The sequence below is a fragment of the Chrysemys picta genome, chromosome 14, assembly GCF_011386835.1.
Source record: "Chrysemys picta bellii isolate R12L10 chromosome 14, ASM1138683v2, whole genome shotgun sequence".
NCBI lineage: Eukaryota > Metazoa > Chordata > Testudines > Emydidae > Chrysemys > Chrysemys picta.
The window spans coordinates 13,244,111-13,264,068 of NC_088804.1; the positions used below are offsets into that span (position 1 = coordinate 13,244,111).

Here is a 19,958-nt window from a genome sequence, read left to right on the forward strand (position 1 = left end):
AAATATGACAAATAGATCCCAGCTGTAACTGAAAATTATCCTTTAACATAGCAATATGCTTTCATCTCAACTGCATAAAGACCACTGTATTTAGTCAGGATGAAATTTCATACACTGCAGATGCTCCTGCACAATGCTCTGCTGTGTGATTTGCTTATGGCTTCATTATAGATTTAGGGCATAAATCATCCCGGTGCCGAGGGCCAGCATGGGGCCCAGAGACCACTCAAATCCTACATAAACCCCTGAGTAGACCATTGGCCCTGGAGAGAAACTGTTTTCTCTTATCTGAAAGAGGTAGGCATCCAAAAAGTAACATGATCAGTTCTCAGTATCTGGAATCCTAAAGTTATATATAAATATATATATATATCTCAATCACTTATCTTCTATTTCATTTTGCTATGTTGAATATGTCATGTTCCATACTCTTTTAACCTTATGTTTTATACAAATTAAAGTTATTTTTGAATTGCAAAGAGGATATACGTCAATCACATTTTAAATGGCATATTTGATCAAATGATGGCAGGCAAACTTAATCTTTAAAATTGGATCTTGATTTAATTCAACCCTGTTTACCCTCTTTGTGCATTTTCCCACGAATGTGTATTCATAGGTTTTGTTTGGAAAAATATTAGGTTTGAGGTTTTATTTGTGTAGATATGGACAGCATTGGGAGGACATTTGTATTTGCATGTGAAAAATCTGGGTCATGTTGGAAGCACTTGATTGACTTTGTCGCATGTACAGGCCTTTGGGAGCAAGGTGTTAGGAAGCAGGAAGAGAACAGAAAAATGAGAGATGTAGCAATTTTTCAATCAGACAGTTGAGTCACCACTTGAGATGAGCAGCAATGAGGGAAGGAGGATGGAGGGGGATGCTACAGTAGCTCTCTTTAAAATTGCCCTATGGAACCAACTCTGCACAGCGCTGGGTGCTGCAGCCACGTGGTCACCCAATAGCGCAAGACAGAAGGACTGCTGTGGTTGGGAGGCACCCTCATGAGGTGCACAATGAGCAGTAGGGAGCATGCATGGCCAGTGCCATTCAGAGAGGTATGGAAGCCACCACAATTGACACTTCTGTTAGAGCTGGGAGAAGAGTGGGGAACATTTTCCCCAATTTATTCATGAATTCCAAATTTCTATTCATTCCAAACACATCTGCGCCATTTGTGTTTGCTTTTCTATGACTATTTCTGTGATTGTTTTTGTTCACATGAATGTTTGTAGAGGTATTTCATTCATGGTTGTACTGGTATCCATGCATGGGTGCCAGTGGTGGAGAAGGAGAGTCACTGTCCCCCACCACTTTTTAAACAAGAGGGGCATGCCCCCCCCCATATTTGAGAATCTGAACTCACCAGGGGCGCAGCTGAGGTCAACACCCTCCTAACTCTCTGACTGGAGCTGGGTGGTGTAATGGCAGATTCCCTTCACTGCTGGCATGATGGAGTGGTGGATGGGACAAATTTGAGTGAGTGGCAGTGTGACCTGGCACAGGGGATTGCAATGCCACTCACATTTGGCCCATTTTGATTGCTTCCCCTCCCTCTTTTTCAGACTGTTCAGTGGCACTCCTGTATCTATGTGTGGACGGATGTGTGACTGAACAAAAATATAATGTTGAAAGTCAGTTCCTAGCTAATATTTGTCTCCCCATCATCCAAATGGCTCAACCCATTTAACTCAAACATTCCAAACAAACTCACCTGTGGGTTGAGCCCAAGTATGGAAAGCTTCACCCCAAAAGGATTTTTTTTTTAAAGAAGATTCTAAGCAACTGAAAATGCGAGGCAGGAATGGAACCAGGAATTCATTTTTCACAAATATTAAGCTTATTCCTTCCCAGAAACATGCCATGACAGGAGGGATAGCTCAGTGGTTTGAGCATTGGCCTGCTAAATCCTGCGTTGTAAGTTCAATCCTTGAGGGGGCCATTTAGGGATTTGGGGCAAAAATCTGTCTAGGGATAGGTCCTGCTTTGAGCAGGGGGTTGGACTAGATGACCTCCTGAGGTCCCTTCCAACCCTGATATTCTATGAAAGGGATTGTGACTTGTAAACCCTACGTGGAGCTTTTCCTGGCAGTGATGCTAATTAACAGATTTTAATTTGGGGTGGGAGGGGCTTTTCCCAGAACGTGTATTGAGCAAAGCATACCTTTATGTTAACAGAAGGAAAACTTAATGCCAACGAAAGTATCTTTACTTGCTAAAACAAAACAATTCCCCCTCCCCTGAAAAAATCTTTGGAACAAAAGCTTCACAGTTAATGGACATAGGTATTACTTGAACTAAATATTTCCACATTTTTGGTCTGTGCCAAAATGTCAAGTTTGCCTTTGGGCTAAGCTAATGTTCCTGCTGGGTCACTAAGGCAACGGGGGTCTATCAGAAAACAAGAGGTGGTCAAGACCATGCCAGATTTAATCAGTCAACGATTTAAATAGCACCTGGGGCTGCAATAAATTGTTCTTTATAGAGCAGCAGGTTTTATTGTGTCAGTAAAAACATTTATCAGCTGCTTGAGACAAATTAATAGCTATTTTCCCAATTATGGGGGTGGGGGGAGGGAAAGAGGTGATGAGCAAAGGGAGAAGTTCTAACAAGTAAGTGAATTCTGACTGAGCTCGGATGATTTACTTTGTGGACTTCATCCAAGCCTAGCTATTGTGAAGCACAGTAAATCTCATTTTAATAATAGAAGATAACTCTTCATCACTAAAGAAACAATGCTATTTTTATGCCTCAGCTGCCAAACTGGAGTATGAGCATCCCTCTCTTTGACACATTTACCTCTCTTAAAAAGCAGTTTCCTCTAAAATCTAGGGCCTGTAATTGTTTTATAAGAAAGCAGCATTATAACTTGTGAGATTTATGTTACCTCTGATGGACAGAATTACCATTGTGAAGATTGTGTGTTTGACATTTTTTGCTTTCCTTAGATGCAGCAATTGTGGACGTCGCCCCTTCAGATCACTTGCTTGCCAAAAGTTTCCATTTGGGAGTTTAACTAAAAAAATAAAGTGATGAGATGATGGCCAAGGGAGGTAAATGGCAGTAGAGCAAGGATACCTGAGAACTTTATAAAGCACACAATGACAGCTATAAAGCACTATTTCTAAAAAGAAAATAAGATGACTGTCAGGAAAAGAAGAATCATTTCACCAGTAATCAGGACAGCTAGCTCAGTATATACTTAGATGAGTCACATAAAGTCTCTAGGGGAAAATATATGCTTGAATGTTGGCTGGCTGTGTCCTTGAACTCTGATTATGGTGAGGAGAGAAGAGGTGGCTGAATAGAGAAGAAAGCGTGAGAGGTTGATTAATGTTATTGACTTTTTAATGGCAACTATCTTAAGGTATGATAGATGGTTTGAATGATGCTGTCAAAACAGGACTATTTGCCATGAGTAAAAACTATTTACCCAAGTACAACTTATTATCATGGGACCCTTAGGACAGTCAATATATTCCTAAAGTGTGTGGTGGAGCAAAGAGATAGGTTTACTATTAATATCACATTGTTCAGATGATTATTGTTTGAGGGGTCTACTGAATTGCCAAAATATTTAGAATGCCTTTGACAGAACTGAAAAAAAAAGTTTTCCGAGATGGTGTCCTCAATAACTGGGACACAACTGGCTTGAAAGCAGAACAGAAATTAAATATAAGCAAAGTAACCTCAAAGTCATTAAAGGGGGAGCCTGGATGGTGCATTGTATTTTGAAAGAGGAAAAGTGGAATTATTACATGCACCTTGTGTCTGAGCTCAATACTGAGCTGCATTTGTTTACAGACTAATCGTTGGGGAAGTAATTTGGAAGCATGTTTTCAACTTTTATGCTGTCTGAAAAGTCGGCCAGAAACATGACAGATGAGGTTACAAAAAACACAGCAAATTGTAGTTGTATTCAGAGCTTTGATCCACAGTTGGAGCATTAGTTATTTGCAGGAGAATCTTGAAAAACTCGCAACAACAACGATACACCAGGTGATTTGGGAACAGGTGGTTGGGAATAAAAACAGGCCATTACACTGTATTATGATTTACACTGCCTAATGTATAGTTTGAAAATATACATTAGCAGATCATTTAAGGACAAAAACATGCCAGAGGTTTATAATATAATATAGTTTCCCACACTCATTTCAAGTTACATTATGGAATCCCCGGGGAGAATCCAGAATTTCTTTGAACATTTGGCTATTCAGAGAAGGAAGTTGTTATAATTTCATCAGCTTTGACAGGGACAAGTACAGGACATGTTATAGTCCCTCCCAAGAGAAATGGAGTATCATTTCCATTACATATGTAGAGCACGATATGTCTAATACAGACCAAATTCTGCCCAAAGTGTTCAGCATGATTCAGTGACCAATGGAGCTTTAAAGTTCCCTCCATTTCTCAGCTGGTGTTCTTCCTTGCATTGGACAAACATTGAGTTTCAGGGTTTTTTAAAAAAAGAAACAACCTCCTACAGAACAGGTGGAATTTTAAGGCTCCAGATCATTAACAGCCCCCAAAATGTAGTCCTTTGGGTTGAAAAGACATGAGAAGCTTCAGGGACCATGGCTAGTGAGAGTTAAAAAACCCCATTGAGCATCACATGCTGAACAGAAGAAATATAGGCCTGATTCTGCCACCTTCACTCACGTTTACTATCAAGTAGTCCCATTGCTATCAAATAATTGGCAAAACTGAGCCCGGTGTACATAGGATCCTCTTAGTCCAAGTAACATACAGTTTAAGTTTCCATTTCCATTCTTCAGGAACAAAAATAGTCTACTCTGTCATCACTGAATTGTACAGGATCATTATGTTGCAAATATAAACACAATCATATTAGTATACAGTAATAAGTGACATTTTATTGTTGATACACAGTGGAGCACCCTAGCTGCCTCACAAACAAGAGGCAATCAAAACTCTAATTTTAGCAATAGAAAAGCATGCCAACAATATAAAAAGGAGTTCAGGCCCTTTCTAAGACAAATAATGCCTTGTGTCTTCTCAAATCAGAGTGAAACACAGTCTAAAGGTCTAAGGCAAAAATACTGACACTCTGCACCTGAAACCAAAAAGTGGCAAGCACCACCTGAGAAGTTTAAGCTGGAAGAAGCTTTTATCCATCTGAAACCCAGTCCACTAAAGGAAAGAATTCATTTTCCAAAGCAAAATATATAAGAAAAAAAATCAGTTTACGTAATGTAAATTCTCTACATAAGGACGATTTGATACAACTGATCACATGTATACAGCAAAGCAATGAACAAGATGGAAGAGTTGTACATTTAGAAATAGTAGATGCTACAATCCAATTAGCATTCAGGGTTATCTTAGATTTCAAGTGGCTTTCCAACAGTTTCATCACTGACACACCTGTTTCTTGGCTGACATACACGACACAGGACATTTTCCACAAGATTACACCAGTTTTAAAATTCCTGTCATTTAAGTACTGGGTCTATCCAGATTTAGTGTCCCAGTATATTAGTAAACTAAATACAGTTGCTGTTCTTCTGGCTAAGGTTACCTAAATGCATTCATATTGGTTTGGAGGAGAATGAGCAGTGGCTGGCTGCCAATGTTTGATTATTTTTGCATTTGGAAAGCAAAAATCAATTTTGCTGTTTCTTCTTCCTTATATAACTGTCCTGTATTTTTAATGCCCCATCCTGCATTTATAATACTTGAGGGATCAGAAAATACAAATGGCCAAATTCTGCTTTCCGATATTGTTTGTGCAACTGCCCAGGAGGTAAATGGAAGCTGTGTGCATGCATCTGAGAGCAGAATTGGACCCATACTTTGTATGAGCATTATTCTCCTTTAGGGTACACTGGCATATCATTGCATTGGGGTTGATGCAAAGCCACTCTGGCATGAAGGGAGTTCCAGGTGGCTGTCAGAATATCTCCTGAAGCCTGGCCTGCAAGGGAGTGTGCTGTGTACCTCCAGGATAATATGAACAGAGTTGTCCCTAAACTCCCACTGTGCCTTGCCCTTATGGAAGGCTCCTTACACCCCTCCAAACCCCCAGTATGCATCCCTTTTGGTGGACAAGAAATCAGGTGTTAGGTTCCCAGGTGTCATTGACTTTTAGTAGGAGTTGGGCACCTAACTGCCTTTTGCACCTTTGAAAATCTCCCAGAATTACCAAAGTGTATCAATTGGGAAAGATTGCTGTTTGGATTTATGGAACAGTCTCACACAGACCTTAGTGTCTATGGAGAGCTCCCAAGCCTGGCTCATCATATCCTTGTTAATATACATAATGATGGCGACCCCATCATTTGGGTTGATGCTTAAAGGCGCAAAGGACAGTTAGGTGCCTAACTGCCATTAGAGACTAAACTGCTACACAATACCTCATGTTAAAGTATATGTCCTATTTCTAGTGTTCACCAGTTCATTGATGGATATGCTCATACACTAGGCATCATACGTTGAAGCATATAACAAAACAAAATTTAGTGCTACATGAGTATTTTATCATGCACTCTATTACTAAATCAGACAAGAACTGCCCAGGAAGAAATGAATACAAGCCTATAGGGTCAAGCCACCATGTGTTCATTGTGTAGGTCATGGAGAGACCACAAAGATTCCACGCTCCCTGTGGGTAGCAGGGAGGTTCTGCGGGAGGTAGGGGCAGTGTCCGTGGCTCCGCAACTAAGCTAATCCACTGGCCTGAAATTCTGCATGGTTTAGAGGCTGCAACCCACAGGCTGTATTAACAGCTGCAACACCTGGGGAAGAGTGGGAGGATTCTCTCCTTACAGTGATCCTCAGCCCAAAGCACTTTATTTTGGCTTTGCACAAGGCTCCAAAATTTGGCCATAGAACATATGAATTCGTGTCACTATTTGTAAATCAGATGAAGATCACTGCATTAAAACTACTGCTCTTCTGATTTCTGCTATACAGCACACTTCCATTATTACTTACAGCTGTGGGCCACAGTATCATGGGGACAGCCAACATTTTACAAGACTTTTTGTCGTCACAAAAAACAAGAGAAAAGCACTTACCATAAAACCAGGAAACTCCAATTGCCTCCATTAAAACAGCAAACAGGATTGAAGTCCCAGCTGCAAATGTGTCCAGTAGTGTGAGGACGTAAATTCCACCCTGAGGCATAAAAAATCCAACAAGTATCATAGATTCGTAGATTCCAAGGCCAGACGGGACCTCTATGCTCATGTAATCTGAGCTCCTACATAACATGGGCCAGAGAATGTCCCCCAAATTATTCCTAGAGCAGATCTTTTATAAAAACATCCAATCCTGATTTTAAAATGGTCAGTGAGGGTGAATGCACCACGACCCTTGGTGCAGTGTTCTAATGGTTAATTATTCTCAATATTAAAAATGTATGCCTTATTTCCAGTCTGAATTTGTTTAGCTTGAATTTCCAGCCATTGGATTATGCTATACCTTTCTCTGCTAGATTGAAGAACCTATTATTAAATATTTGTTCCCCATGTAGAGATTTATAGACTGTAATCAAGTCACCCCTTAAGCTTCTCTTTGTTAAACTAAATAGATTAACGTCATTGAGTCTATAACTAGAAGGCAGGTTTTCTAATCCTTTAATCATTCTTGTGGCTGTTCTCTGAACCCTCTCAATTTATCAACATCCTTCATGAATTCCCCTGTTTATGCATTGTAGGGTTACATTAGCCTTTTTGGCCACAGCATTGCACTGGGAGCTCATGTTCCCCCAAATATCCACCATGACCCTCAATTCTTTTTCAGAGTCACTGCTTCCCAAGATAGAGTTTCTCCATCCTGTAAGTATGGCCAACATTCTTTGTTTCCAGCTCTACACATTTACATGTAGCTGTATTAAAACTGTATCAGTGACCTGGCCTTTTCATTATTTACCACTCCTCCAATTTTTGTGTCATCTGCAAATTTATCAGGGATGATTTTGTGTTTTCTTCTAGGTAATTGAAAAAATGTTAAATAGTGTAGGGCCAAGAACACATTCCTGTGAGACCCCACTTGAAACACACACACTTGATGATGAATCCTCATTTATAAGGCCTATCATTATCTGGGTCATCCCATTTAGCCTTTTAAAATATTGCCACATTTTCTTTCTTCTGGAACTTTCCCCGTGTTCTAAGACATTGAAAATCAGCATTAACCATCCAGTGGGTTCCTTAGCCGGATCTTTTAAAACTCTTGGATGCATGTCATCTGGACTTGCTTATTTACAAATGTTTAACTATAGTAGTTGCTGTTTAACATCCTCCTGAGATACTATTGGAATGGAAAGAGTGTTATCGTCATCATGTGAGACTACATCATCTGTTTTCCCCCCAAAATACGGAATAGATATCGATATTGAAAACTTCTGCCTTTCTGCATTATTACTGATAATTCTACTGTTTCCATACAGTAATGGGCCAATACAATTGTCAGGATTGTTCTTCTTCCCAGTATCCTTAAAACTCCTCCTTGTCGTTAACTCTGATGGTCATATATTTCTCTTTGTGTTCCTTTTCTTCCTTTATCAGTTTCTATAGTTCCTAGCTTCTGATTTATATTCATTACTGTCAACATCCCCTTTCTTCCATTATTATATATTTTTATTTTTGATATTTACCTTCACTTCCCCTCTAAACCAGGTCAATTTTTTAATCAATACGGCCTTCCTTGATGATGAGATTGTGACTTTTTGGGCATCTAGTTAAGTGTTCTTAAACAATTCCCAATTATGATTTAGATTTCTCTGATTAAATTCTTCCTCCCAGTTGATCTGGCTCATAATTGTTTTCAACTTTGTGAAACTGGCCCTGTTAAAGCACCAAGCATATATATTACTGGTCTGGACTTTATTCTGCTTCCATATTGTAAATATGATCAAGTTATGATTGCTTGTACCTAAGCTATGATTAATTTTTAGTTCTGTGATCAGTTTCTCTTTATCTGTTAAGATTTGATCTAATCTAGAATTCCCCCATGTTGGATGCAACAGCTTTTCATTTAGCAAACTGTCATCTATAATATTTAGAAATTCCAAGGATATTTTAATACTGGCAGCATGAGATCTCCAGCATATGTCACTCAAATTGAAGTCCCCCATGATCACGCAGCTTTCCCCCCCTACATATTATGGTTAGAGGCATAAGGAGCTGGTCATCCTGTTCCCTAGTGTGATTTGGTGGTGTGTAGCAAATGCCAACTAATACTCCATCTTGTGCTTTATGCATTAGGACATTGATTCATAGGCATTCAAGATCATTTTCTTTGGAGTTATGAGTGACTCAGAAACCAATAATGCCATTTTTGACATAGAGTGCCACTTCCCTTTTGCCCACTCAATCCTTCCTAAATAGGTTATAACCACTGATTTTAATATTCCAGTCTTACACATTATCCCATCAGGTTTCAGTAATACCAACTAGATTGAATTTATACTCATAAATAAGCAATTCCAATTCAATCTTGTTTGTTATCCTGGTTCCTAGCACTGGGTGTATAGGCAATTAAAGAATTGTTTCTCTTCATATCCTCGGGTTCCTTCATTAATTTTGTTTTCAACATCTTGATTCTCTGCTAAATGAGTGCTCATATTTCCCTTGTTTTTACTCTCCCCTGTTGTTGTTAGTTTAATGCTCTCCTGACTACTCTAGCCAGACTACCCCTGAGGAGATTGGTTCCCCTTCTACTGGTGGAGGCGGTTCAAACTATACTGCTCCCTCTCCCCGTAGAAGGTCGACCAATGTACCATAAAACCAAAATCTCCCACCCTCCACCACTTATCTAGCTAGTGGTTCATTGCCAGAATCTTCTGCCTTCTGTTTTCCTTCGCTTGTGGGACAGGAAGGATCTCAGAGAAGATTGTTTCAAGTTTATTCTTCTTCAGGACACTTCCAGGTTCCCTGAAGTCATCTATTATCTGTGAGATGTCCCATGATGCCGTGTCATTAGTGCCGAAGTGAATCATCATGAATGGCTTCTTGACCATTGACTTCAGAAGCCTATCCAATCTTAGAGTGAGGTCTTGTGTCTTGGCTCCAGGAAGACAGCACACCGTCCTGTTATCCATCTGTCCCTTGCAGAATGATCTTTCAATTCTTCTGAGTACAAAATGTCCAACAACGATCAGCAGTCTTTCTTGGACAGTTGGAGAACTCTTTGTGGATATGCTTGATTTTCGTACCGGTTGTCCTGTACATCTTTCCATTCCCTAGGCCCAGCTGGATCTTAAGTTTAACTTCTATAGTTTCCATACGGAGGACCTGGAATTGATTGGAAACTTCTAGCTGTGTGGAATTTCTCCTGGTCATCATCTCTCTGGTGGCCTTAGTCTATTCATCCTCATCTGTCTCCAGCTGTGAGGAATGCTGATGTGATTTCTTGCCTCTGGTGGTTATGAACTGCCAGGCCTCCTCCTCTGATTTCCTGTTTCCCTGACTTTTTGGTGATCAGCAACTTTCTTCCTTGAACCTGGGGGTGTGGATGCTTCCTAGACCTGTCTAGGAACTCCTCTGCTTCTCAGTAGCATCTCTATTTGCACCTCCAGTCCAAGAATGTTTTCCTCCAGCACAGCCACCAACTGGCACTTCATGCACCAGGAAGTCCCTTCTTGTTTTGGCAGGAAAGAAAATGTGGCAAATCTGCTGTGGGTCACCACCACTGTTCCATCACTGGTCATCTTAAAATCAGACGTAGAGCTGAACCTGGAAGGAAAGGCTCTCACACGCCTTCTCTCAACTCCGTCCAAAACTCTCCTGTTAGCTGCCTCTGTTCATGGCCTTTGAATTTGCCGAGCAAGTGACTTTTTATACCAGAGCTCCCTGCTTAGCTCAGCTCAGCTTCGTCCCCACCACCAGGGAGTGATTAACTACTCAGAGACTTCAAATAGCAGGGCTCCTCAGAGCTCTTAAAGAAACAGTTAAAATTCTTCTACTTTCAAAGTTTATCCTCCAGCTACCGGAGGTCTGATGGCTAGAAATATAATAATCTCAGTATGTTCAGGGGCGGCTCTATGTATTTTCCTGCCCCAAGCACGGCAGTCAGGCGGCTTTCGGCGGCATGCCTGTGGGAGGTCCACTGGTCACGCGGATTCGGCGGCATGCCTGCAGGAGGTCCGCCGGTCCTGCGCCTTTGGCGTACCCACCGCTGAATTGCTGCCAAAACTGCGGGACCGGCGGACCTCCCACAGGCATGCCGCCAAAGGCATCCTGACTGCCGCCCTCACGGTGACCGGCAGACCGCCCCCCACAGCTTGCCGCCCCAGGCACACGCTTGGTGCGCTGGTGCCTGGAACTGCCGCTGAGTGTGTTTAACCAAGGAGGGGAAAAGCTTGGGCATCTCTTGGGCTGCATGGAAAATGGTGGGTTTGAATGAACAACCCTTGCAAATGGGCTTAGCCCTCACCCGCAAAATGGGAGCTGAAAAATGGATGGAATTCGCTGGAACACACAGTTAGCGAGCACCATCAGTTTCCGGTAACTTCAGTGGGAATTGAGGTCTCCTGGTGCCTTGCAGAACTTCTCACCAACTTGGAGGATTGAGCCGAAACTACAGCTAGCGTAGAAAAAAACCCTGATACTTGACAGCTAGCGTAGAGTTACTTCTCAAAGTAGCTGCAAGGCGTTGGTGTGTCACAGTCCTGGCTGCTATCACTCCACTTCTTCCCATAGCCAGGTTTGTGGTCCAATGGATCTGCAGTCTTGGATCCAATGTCCCATTCCCATGCTCCTGTAGAGTGGCCCAGTGCATACAAATGGCTGTGAAGTCTCCATTGCCTGCTCTCCAGTACAGTAGGAGAGCCCTGGCTATGCTGTGGTGTGTGTCTTTTTCTGTGGCTGAAGTGTGGTGACAGGATTTCACCCGACATAAATATCCCCTCTCCTCCGAAATATTCATCCCCTGAAATGCATTGATTTGGAACTGTAAGTTGCATTTCCGAGATTCTTGCAAAATGGTTTTTCAGACACTCTGAGCTGGATTTGACTTTGTTTTATTTGATTGGTCTTTGAGTAAACTATTAAATGTCTCATTTTATTTAGTGTGGCGTGAAGAGAATGGGGGGGATTGTTGGCATATGGAGCTCCCTATCGTTTTGAAATGAAGCAAAGCAAAATATTTTAAGACATTGTTACCATTTCATCCCCTGCAAACAGCTGAGAGAACTTCCAGCCAGGGTAGATTCTATCAATCTTATTTATAAACAAACCCACTATGAATATGCCTGCTCCTCGTGTGGATTTTGTCTTTAGTATCTTTAACAATTTAAAAAAGAGGATAAATACCATTAGTTTTGTAGATCTGATGATGATTTTACTGTTTAATCAACAAAGGCATAGTTTAGCGTTTCTCTTCTCATAGCATACAGAGACTTTGTACCAGAGATGTCACTATTTACAGTAACCAATGGAGACGGCTATCTAGGCTTTTCTGAGTTATAAACTCTGGAGATGTGGAGATCTGGCCAAAGTTTGGATTAACATAGGGCACCTAACGAACTGTATGGCAAATATTTTAGCAACAAGCAAAAGACTGTTTATTGAATAGTGTTTTAGGTGAGAAATTCTGCTCTACACCTGTTCATTATTTGAACGCCTTTCTTTTAGAAATCCAGCAAGGTGACTGATGAAATATGTGTGTATGAAAAACAGACTGCTTTGAAAGGAGATCCCAAAGATTTTCAAGGAGAAATTCAACTGATTATTTTATCTCTATGGTCTCACAGGGGATTTGATTTCTACTTTGTACACATGTGACATCAACTTTTTCTTTGACATGCACTAATGTATTGGTACCTGTCAAGGCAATTCAGTGCAGTCTAGCTTGTTTGAGGATTTAATCCCACAGAGGTACGTAATTTGAAAGACACTGAACTAGATTCTCATGTGGTCTGAATTGGCATAGCGCAGTTGAAGTCAATGGAGTTACACCAATTTAGACCAGCTAAAGATCTGACCCATTGTGTTTCTTCAAACCCATTGGTCCAAGCCTATTGTTAACCCAGATGAGACCTTGAACAAGGAAGTAGTATGTCCAGCTGCATTAGATGACAGAGAAAGCTGAAAAATGTAAAAAGGGTCAATATTTATTATTAGTATAAATGATCTGTATTATTAATATAAGGCTTACTTTCAATCTTTGAAAACCCTTTCTAGCTAATGAAACGCTGTAGTGAAAAAACTACCAGGAAAATGCATTTTGTTAACTTTAAAATTTCTTTAAAACTTTTCAATTAATTAATTAGTACCATTTTAATAACTTGCTGCTAACTTGTTGATCTGTGAGTCAGTGGAATGCTGATAGCCAGGGATGTGGTCATAGGATCCCAGCACTGGTGCATTCATTATGGCTACGTAAGGTATAATGCATATGGTAGCATGATGGGGTGCATGCCTAGCAGTGGCACTCACCTTCCTGGTTCTAGTTGGCACGCAGAGAAGAGCAAGGCCAGCCCAGAACAGACATGTCCTCTCTGTGTTGTGCTGCCAGCACTTGCAGTGCCTTGCTCCTTTGCCCGTAGACAGCAAAAACAGCCACAGTATGACTGCCACCTGTGCAAAGGGTTCCCTGCAACCTTTCCCCACATCCAGCACATGTATGCAGCCATTATTTTTCTGCTTTATATTTGTAATGCAGGGAGCAGGTTGCATTATACCCCCGATTTTCAAAAATAGGAAGGTTCCTTCACTGAAATGCATCCAACCCAATGCATTAGTAACTATGATCTGCTACGCTGCCAAGCTATTATTATGCTCGTGGAAAGGGTGATAAGATTATTGTACTGAAGTGTAATTTTACAAGAAGTGAATGTTTCTTATTGATTAATTATCTTGTGCTGTTGTGAAAAGAGAGTTTTCAAATGCTTCCGGGTGTGGTCCCCAAAACGCTTTCCCCATAGTCCCATTTCAGATGATGAAGCTACAGTAGAGGTAAGTATAATGCATGGGAATAAAGGTTTGTGAGATCAATTGATAGATGATAGCCTTGTAAAAAACAGGAGGGGAGAGGCATCATTTATAGAAGAATTAATATAATATTCAGACAATAATGTTGGTTATAATTAAACTTTCCAGGCACACAAAGAGATCAACCCCAGCGTACAGTAATTCTGTCTCTTTTACATGAATAGTTGCATTGTTAAGTTAACTTGCTAATGGAAACGCTTGCAGTACTTACATTGGTGATACAAAAAAGAGCCACCAGGAAAGTGCCAAAGGAGACACCAAATGTGAAAAGCTTTCTGTGCCGCTTCAGTATTTGGAAATCATCTGCTAACCCAGTGATGACAGCTTCCATTCCACCCATCTAAGGAAAAGGAATACAGGAATCTAGTTTAGACAGTAATGACAGAGACATTTTACCCACAAACAAACAGAAGGGTATAAATAAGTTTGAGATTCATCTCTATTTCCTTTTGTGATTTCTAACATTGATTTTCTTCTCTTTATTTAAAAGTGTTATACCTTCTATAAAATGTGCATATGATTTCACTCTGGATTATTCTTCCTTGTTGTTGCTCATACTTGCACATAGTTGAAGTGTTAGAAATCAGAATAAATAGGTCTCAACTTCCCTCACCTGGTGGCTGCTGTTTTTATTGATAAGGAACAATAAAATGGAGAGCAGAGCTAAGCAATGTGGCCAATCAAACAACATTGTTACCTCTGTATACTGGGGCTAGAGAGACAACCCTTAGTGCTGAGAATTTTATAGTAACAAAAATTCTTGATAATACCATAGAAGAATTTTAGTTTGCCCTCTGGACATAACCACTATATGTTAGTCATTTTTTGCTTTTGGGAGAAATTGACTGTGGTAGCTGAAATATTTTCCAAGCTTTCATTGATCCTGCTATAGGGTACAGGTTCCTGATCATGAACTTTATGTCCTGCGCTGTAATGCAAATATTTTGTTTTTTTTTTCATAGGGTTAGATCAGAATGAATCCAAGTCTCCTTCTCAGAGCCAGCCCTCAGTGTTTTGCTGCCCAGGTGGGAAAGTATTTTTGGCACTCCCCACACAGCTGAGCAACAAATAAATAAATAGCTAAGCAATGGTTCTCCCCTCCCTCCCATGCCTGTCCTGCTGTTGCTTTGGTGATCCTGGAAGCTCATGCCCAGGGCAACCACCAGATCACCAACCCCTAAGGCCAACCCTGCTCCTGCTAGGGATGAACAAGCCATCTTAATTTCTTTAAGAATCGTGAGAGACTCGATATAGGCTATTTCCTGCACATGGAAGAGAAATGTGGCAAATACTTGGGGGTTGGGTGAGAGGGGGAGGGCAGCAGGTTGGAGACAACATCTCTGTTTCAAATCAATTGCTGAGAATAATCTCAGTAGTACCTGAATGATACACTTCAGAAACCAGAGGGCTGCAGAGGGAAGGGCAAACATTCTTTTAGCAAATCTGACACGCAAGAGTAAAATGTCAAAGCATAGTGTGGAGTTTTATCCATGTGACTTCTGTAAGCATCAACAGAAATTGTACAGTTAAATCTCAGTGCACTGCTTAAATATGGGTTAATATTTTTCCTGGTCACAAAGATTTACTCCATGGCTACTTTGAGAGACTCAGAGAAGTTAGAAGTGGAAAAGTAGCCTTCAGATTCTCTACTCCATCCTATTCATTCAGGACTCCTTCCTAATCTAGTGCTTTGTTCATCCCCATTGTTAATGTCCTATGTAGAGATGGTTGCATGCTGAAAAGAACATTACAGACATTCATTCTAATTCCTAATCCTTTTAATTTGCTGTCACTAACACGTTCATGAGGAAGTTTCTCTTTCCATAAACATTTGGGGGCATTCCAGAAAACTCTCTCCATATGTCAATAAGGGGTTTTGTACATGAACAAGGGTGTTGATGCATTATTTCTCTATTTTTATAATTTCAGTTTCTAATCAGGGATAAGCAACAATACCACATGTCCTAGGTGACCGAGCTCACAGCATGTAGAGTGGGTAAGCAAGGGAAACAGTCTGCAAACAACCCCACAGTTGCTTGCATAAAACCAGTAAATAATTATGAGCGGCAGCAGCTTGATGTGGCTTTGATGTAGCTGTGGTGGTGCATAGAATGGAATTCATCTTGAACCGTCCCCTGGAAGACTTCTTCTTTTGGCAAGAGTCAGCATGGGTGTGGGGTGGGGTGCCTATCCCACACAAGCCTGACTAGAGAGAAAAGGGCCAATTAACCCTGTGACAGGCTGCACCTGGAGGAGAGTCAGGGCTGATAAGCTTTTAGCTGATGATGAAGCCCAGCTGGGCAAGGAGACGGCTAAGCTGCTATAAAACCGGGAAGTAGAGAGCAAGAAGGGGGCTGCAGTACAGAAGGCCTGCAGTCACTCTTTGGGCTTACAGAAGGAAGGAGCAAACCAGGGGGAGAATAGAAGCCCCGAGACCCTGGGCCTGAGGGAAGGGTGTACCTAGAGATGGGTGAAGAAGGAGCCTGATAGAGGCGAAGCAGGAAGCAGACCAGGGAAACAGCAGAAAGGTTTAGGATATTGCCGACCCTGGCTGGGGAAGTGGCACAGACTGGACAATGGAGCAGAAGACTGCCTGGGACAGTCATTTAATGGGACTTTGATACCCTGGAAGGACAAAATGATAGTAACCTGACTGGAGGGCCAAGCCATGAAGAGGGAGTGACTCCAGAAAAAGAGTGTGAGATCATGGGGCAAGAAACTGAAGGAGGGGGCATCAGACTGGGTGTGAGCTCATCCCCAGATGGGTCACAAGGACACTACACAGCAGTGAGCAAAGCACCTCATGACAGGGAGGATTTAGGATTCTTAAATCCCTCAAAATTGCATCTTCCAACCTCCTTCATTCATGGTCGGCCTTGTGTTCGGCTTCCTTAAGCCTCAACTCTAAAAACTTCTGTAAAACCATACATTCTTCTGCACATGACCCCACCATTGCAGTGTCATCTTGTTCTCAACTTGTACAAGATTGCAACTGGCCAGGATTATCTAGATATCTCCTTGTTTTTGACAAAAATCAAACCAATGGATGTTAAGAGTCCACTGTAACTTCTGACACTGAAAACTGTTTAGTTTCCTCTCCTCAGCTGTTTTAATGGCCATGTTTGTGCTCCACGTAGCAGGATGATGAAACCAAAGCTCTGCATGTCTCTATAAAATGAATGACTTGCTGATGGTGCATGTAGATGGCAATGACATTGAATGGGGTAAATACTTTTATATGTCTGGCTAGTCAATTGAAACAGGAGGTTCTATAACCAAAGGAGTCACATGTTGGATTGGTCTTCCCTCAGTGGCATGTCAGTGTCTTCAAAGGCCTGTGACTGGGTGGTTGGATGTCACTAAGATATAAGTGTTCAGTGCAGTAGTGTTGACAACTCCCCTTCCCTTCTCCTGAGAGAAAATAATTCTGAACAGCAAATAAATAGGCAAACATCCAAGCCTAATCAAGAACAAGAAAATGCTAGATTTATCACAGTTTATCCACTTTGAATAATTTGACCCCTTCCACTGAAAAATTATTATTCTACAATTTAAGGTGCCGACGCTTCAAGTATTTACACATGTGCTTTACCGTGGTAAAGTTAAACAAGTCCCTAAATGTTTGCATGATTGGGCCTAGTAGAGCTCAACCTATAATATACAACCTAGATTTTACTTTTCTTAATTTTGACTCATTATTACTGGTCATTCTTGCCACCCTAATCTACTCTTCTCCTTCCTTCATGTTTGTTTACAGTACAAATAGGTCCAGACTGGAACCCCAGATCTGACTTTGCCTCAAGTTTTTAGAATAAGATTCTAGAGTCTCAATTTTACAACTTGATCTAATCGTTAACAGGCCTGAAGTGAAATCCAGAATTCAAAGAGTTGGGAAGAGTTCAGAGCTGGAGCTGAACTTCACAGCTCAGACCCCTTCTAGAATATGTCCTTCAAATACTTGCAGATGACTATCAAAGCTCCTTTGTGTGATCTCTTCTTTTTCCCCCCAGCTTTGTTCCCTCTCTTGTCTCTGTTTTTCCTTCCATTTCTATTTTTGAAAATGAGTTAACTTTCTTCTTGTCAATTTTTATTTTAGAATAGTAAAAATATCCTTATGAACATGACTAGACTGATCAGAGTTCTGTTCTTTAAAGATCCTATTTACTTTTCCCAGAAGAAAATTAGCTTTTATGTTAAGTAGAAAAGGAAATCTTGATGCCTCTTTGGGAAGAACAAGGTGGTACAAGTGCTGTTAGGGTATTTAGAATATTTCATCTAGGGTTGAAGTTTCTGTTATCTTTTTTATCCCAAGACAATATACTTTCACTTTGTAGACAGCACAAATACTCCCCCTTCATGTTGAATGAAGTTCAGACACTAAATCTAAAACTGAATTTAACTGTAAAATGAGGCAACCTATCTTAGTGCTCATTTTTTACCATTCCTAAATATCTATTATCTTTCAACATACAGATTACATTGTTGCCTTTTGCCAAGACACCGAACAAACACAAATTAATAGTGTAAATGAAACTGATTTTTTAAAAAGTATCACAATGAGACTATTGTTGTAAGGAAAGTATCTTAATACAGTTCCATATGATAGGAAATCAAAGCTATAATTAGATGCTATCCTCAGCCTTTGTGTCATGAGTATCATTTAGGATGTTGTGGGAAGTAGAAATCTCTGATACAAAATAGTACTGAACCATAGGCAGGCAATTCAGCATCTTGTTCCTATGTTTTTTCCAAGTTCATTTTTAGGCTCTGAGTGTGCTGCTGTAGAAATGAATGGTAAAATTCTCATTAGCTTCAGTGATGCAGTATCATAGCCTTAAAGTGTAATAACTTTTGCTGCTTGAGCCCAACCCAGAATCATAAACTAGTTGGCCCTCTCAAGCCTTTTGCGCACTGTGAATCTGTGACTAAACAAACTGCTGTGTGCAATGCTATATGGCATACTGGCCTTAACTCTGAAAACAGATACACTGAGAGCACAGCATGTGGCTTCTGAAACCTAGTGGAATCAGACTGGTGCCTCCGTACTTATTACCAGAGAATGTTACTAAAGGAAAAATGACAGGCATGGAAGATACGCACGGAACTGTCAATGCCCAGTGTGAGAAGCATTATGAAGAACACCACTGCCCAAAATGTTGATCCCGAAAGGGTTGAAATGGCTTCTGGATAAAGGATGAAAACTAATCCAGCTCCTGAAAAGCAAGAGGAAAGAAAAACTCATTTCTGCATGGAGGCTTTTGTTAAATTTTTAAAACTATAAAAAGGTTCATGAAAATAAGATTTGACCTCCCTAGATTCTTATATAGGTGTCCCTCACCATAGTATTTGAACAACTTAGACTCATAGACTTTAAGGCCAGAAGGGATCATTGGGATCATCTAGTCTGACCTCCTTCATGTTGCAGGCCACAGAACCTCACCCACCCCTCCCACTCCTATAATAGACCCATAATCTGTGGCTGAGTTACTGACGTCCTCAAATCGTGATTTAGAGATTTCAAGTTACAGAGAATCCACCATTTACACTAGTTTAAACTTGCGAGTGACCCAGGCCCCATGCTGCAGAGAAAGGTGAACCCCCCCTCCCCCAGTCTCTGCCAATCTGTCCCAGGGGAAAATTTCTTCCTGATCTCAAATATGGTGATCAGTTAGATCTTGAGCATGTGTTCAAGACCTACCAGCCAGACACCTGTGAAAGAATTCTCTGTAATAACTCAGAGCCCTCCCCATCTATTGTCCTATCACTAGCCATAGGAGATATTTGCTGCCAGCAGTTGCACATCGGCTACATGTGACTGTAGATAGTCTCATCCTAACATCCCCTCCATAAATTTGTCAAGCTCAGTCTTGAAGCCAGTTAGATTTTTGAAGCCAGTCTCAGGCCCAGATGCACAAAAGTACTTAGGCGTTGCAACTACAGAATCAGTCGAGTCTCACACTCTATCTGGCCCAATTAATATTTAATTATTTAATTTTT

At 40.9% G+C, this 19,958-nt stretch overlaps 1 protein-coding gene across 3 annotated transcripts in view; it reads right to left on the reverse strand.

Moving 5' to 3' along the window:
• The window catches only part of SLC6A2 (solute carrier family 6 member 2), a 101,812-nt gene that overhangs the window by 22,960 nt on the left and 58,894 nt on the right, over nucleotides 1-19,958 (reverse strand). For all 3 annotated transcript variants that reach the window (XM_042852290.2, XM_008166935.4, XM_024104099.3), the window contains 3 exons: nucleotides 19,062-19,174; nucleotides 14,173-14,301; nucleotides 7,041-7,140 (listed from right to left, as the gene is read on the reverse strand). In XM_042852290.2, coding sequence (XP_042708224.2) covers nucleotides 7,041-7,140; nucleotides 14,173-14,301; nucleotides 19,062-19,174 — 342 coding nt within the window. The remainder of the gene's footprint in view (nucleotides 1-7,040; nucleotides 7,141-14,172; nucleotides 14,302-19,061; nucleotides 19,175-19,958) is intronic.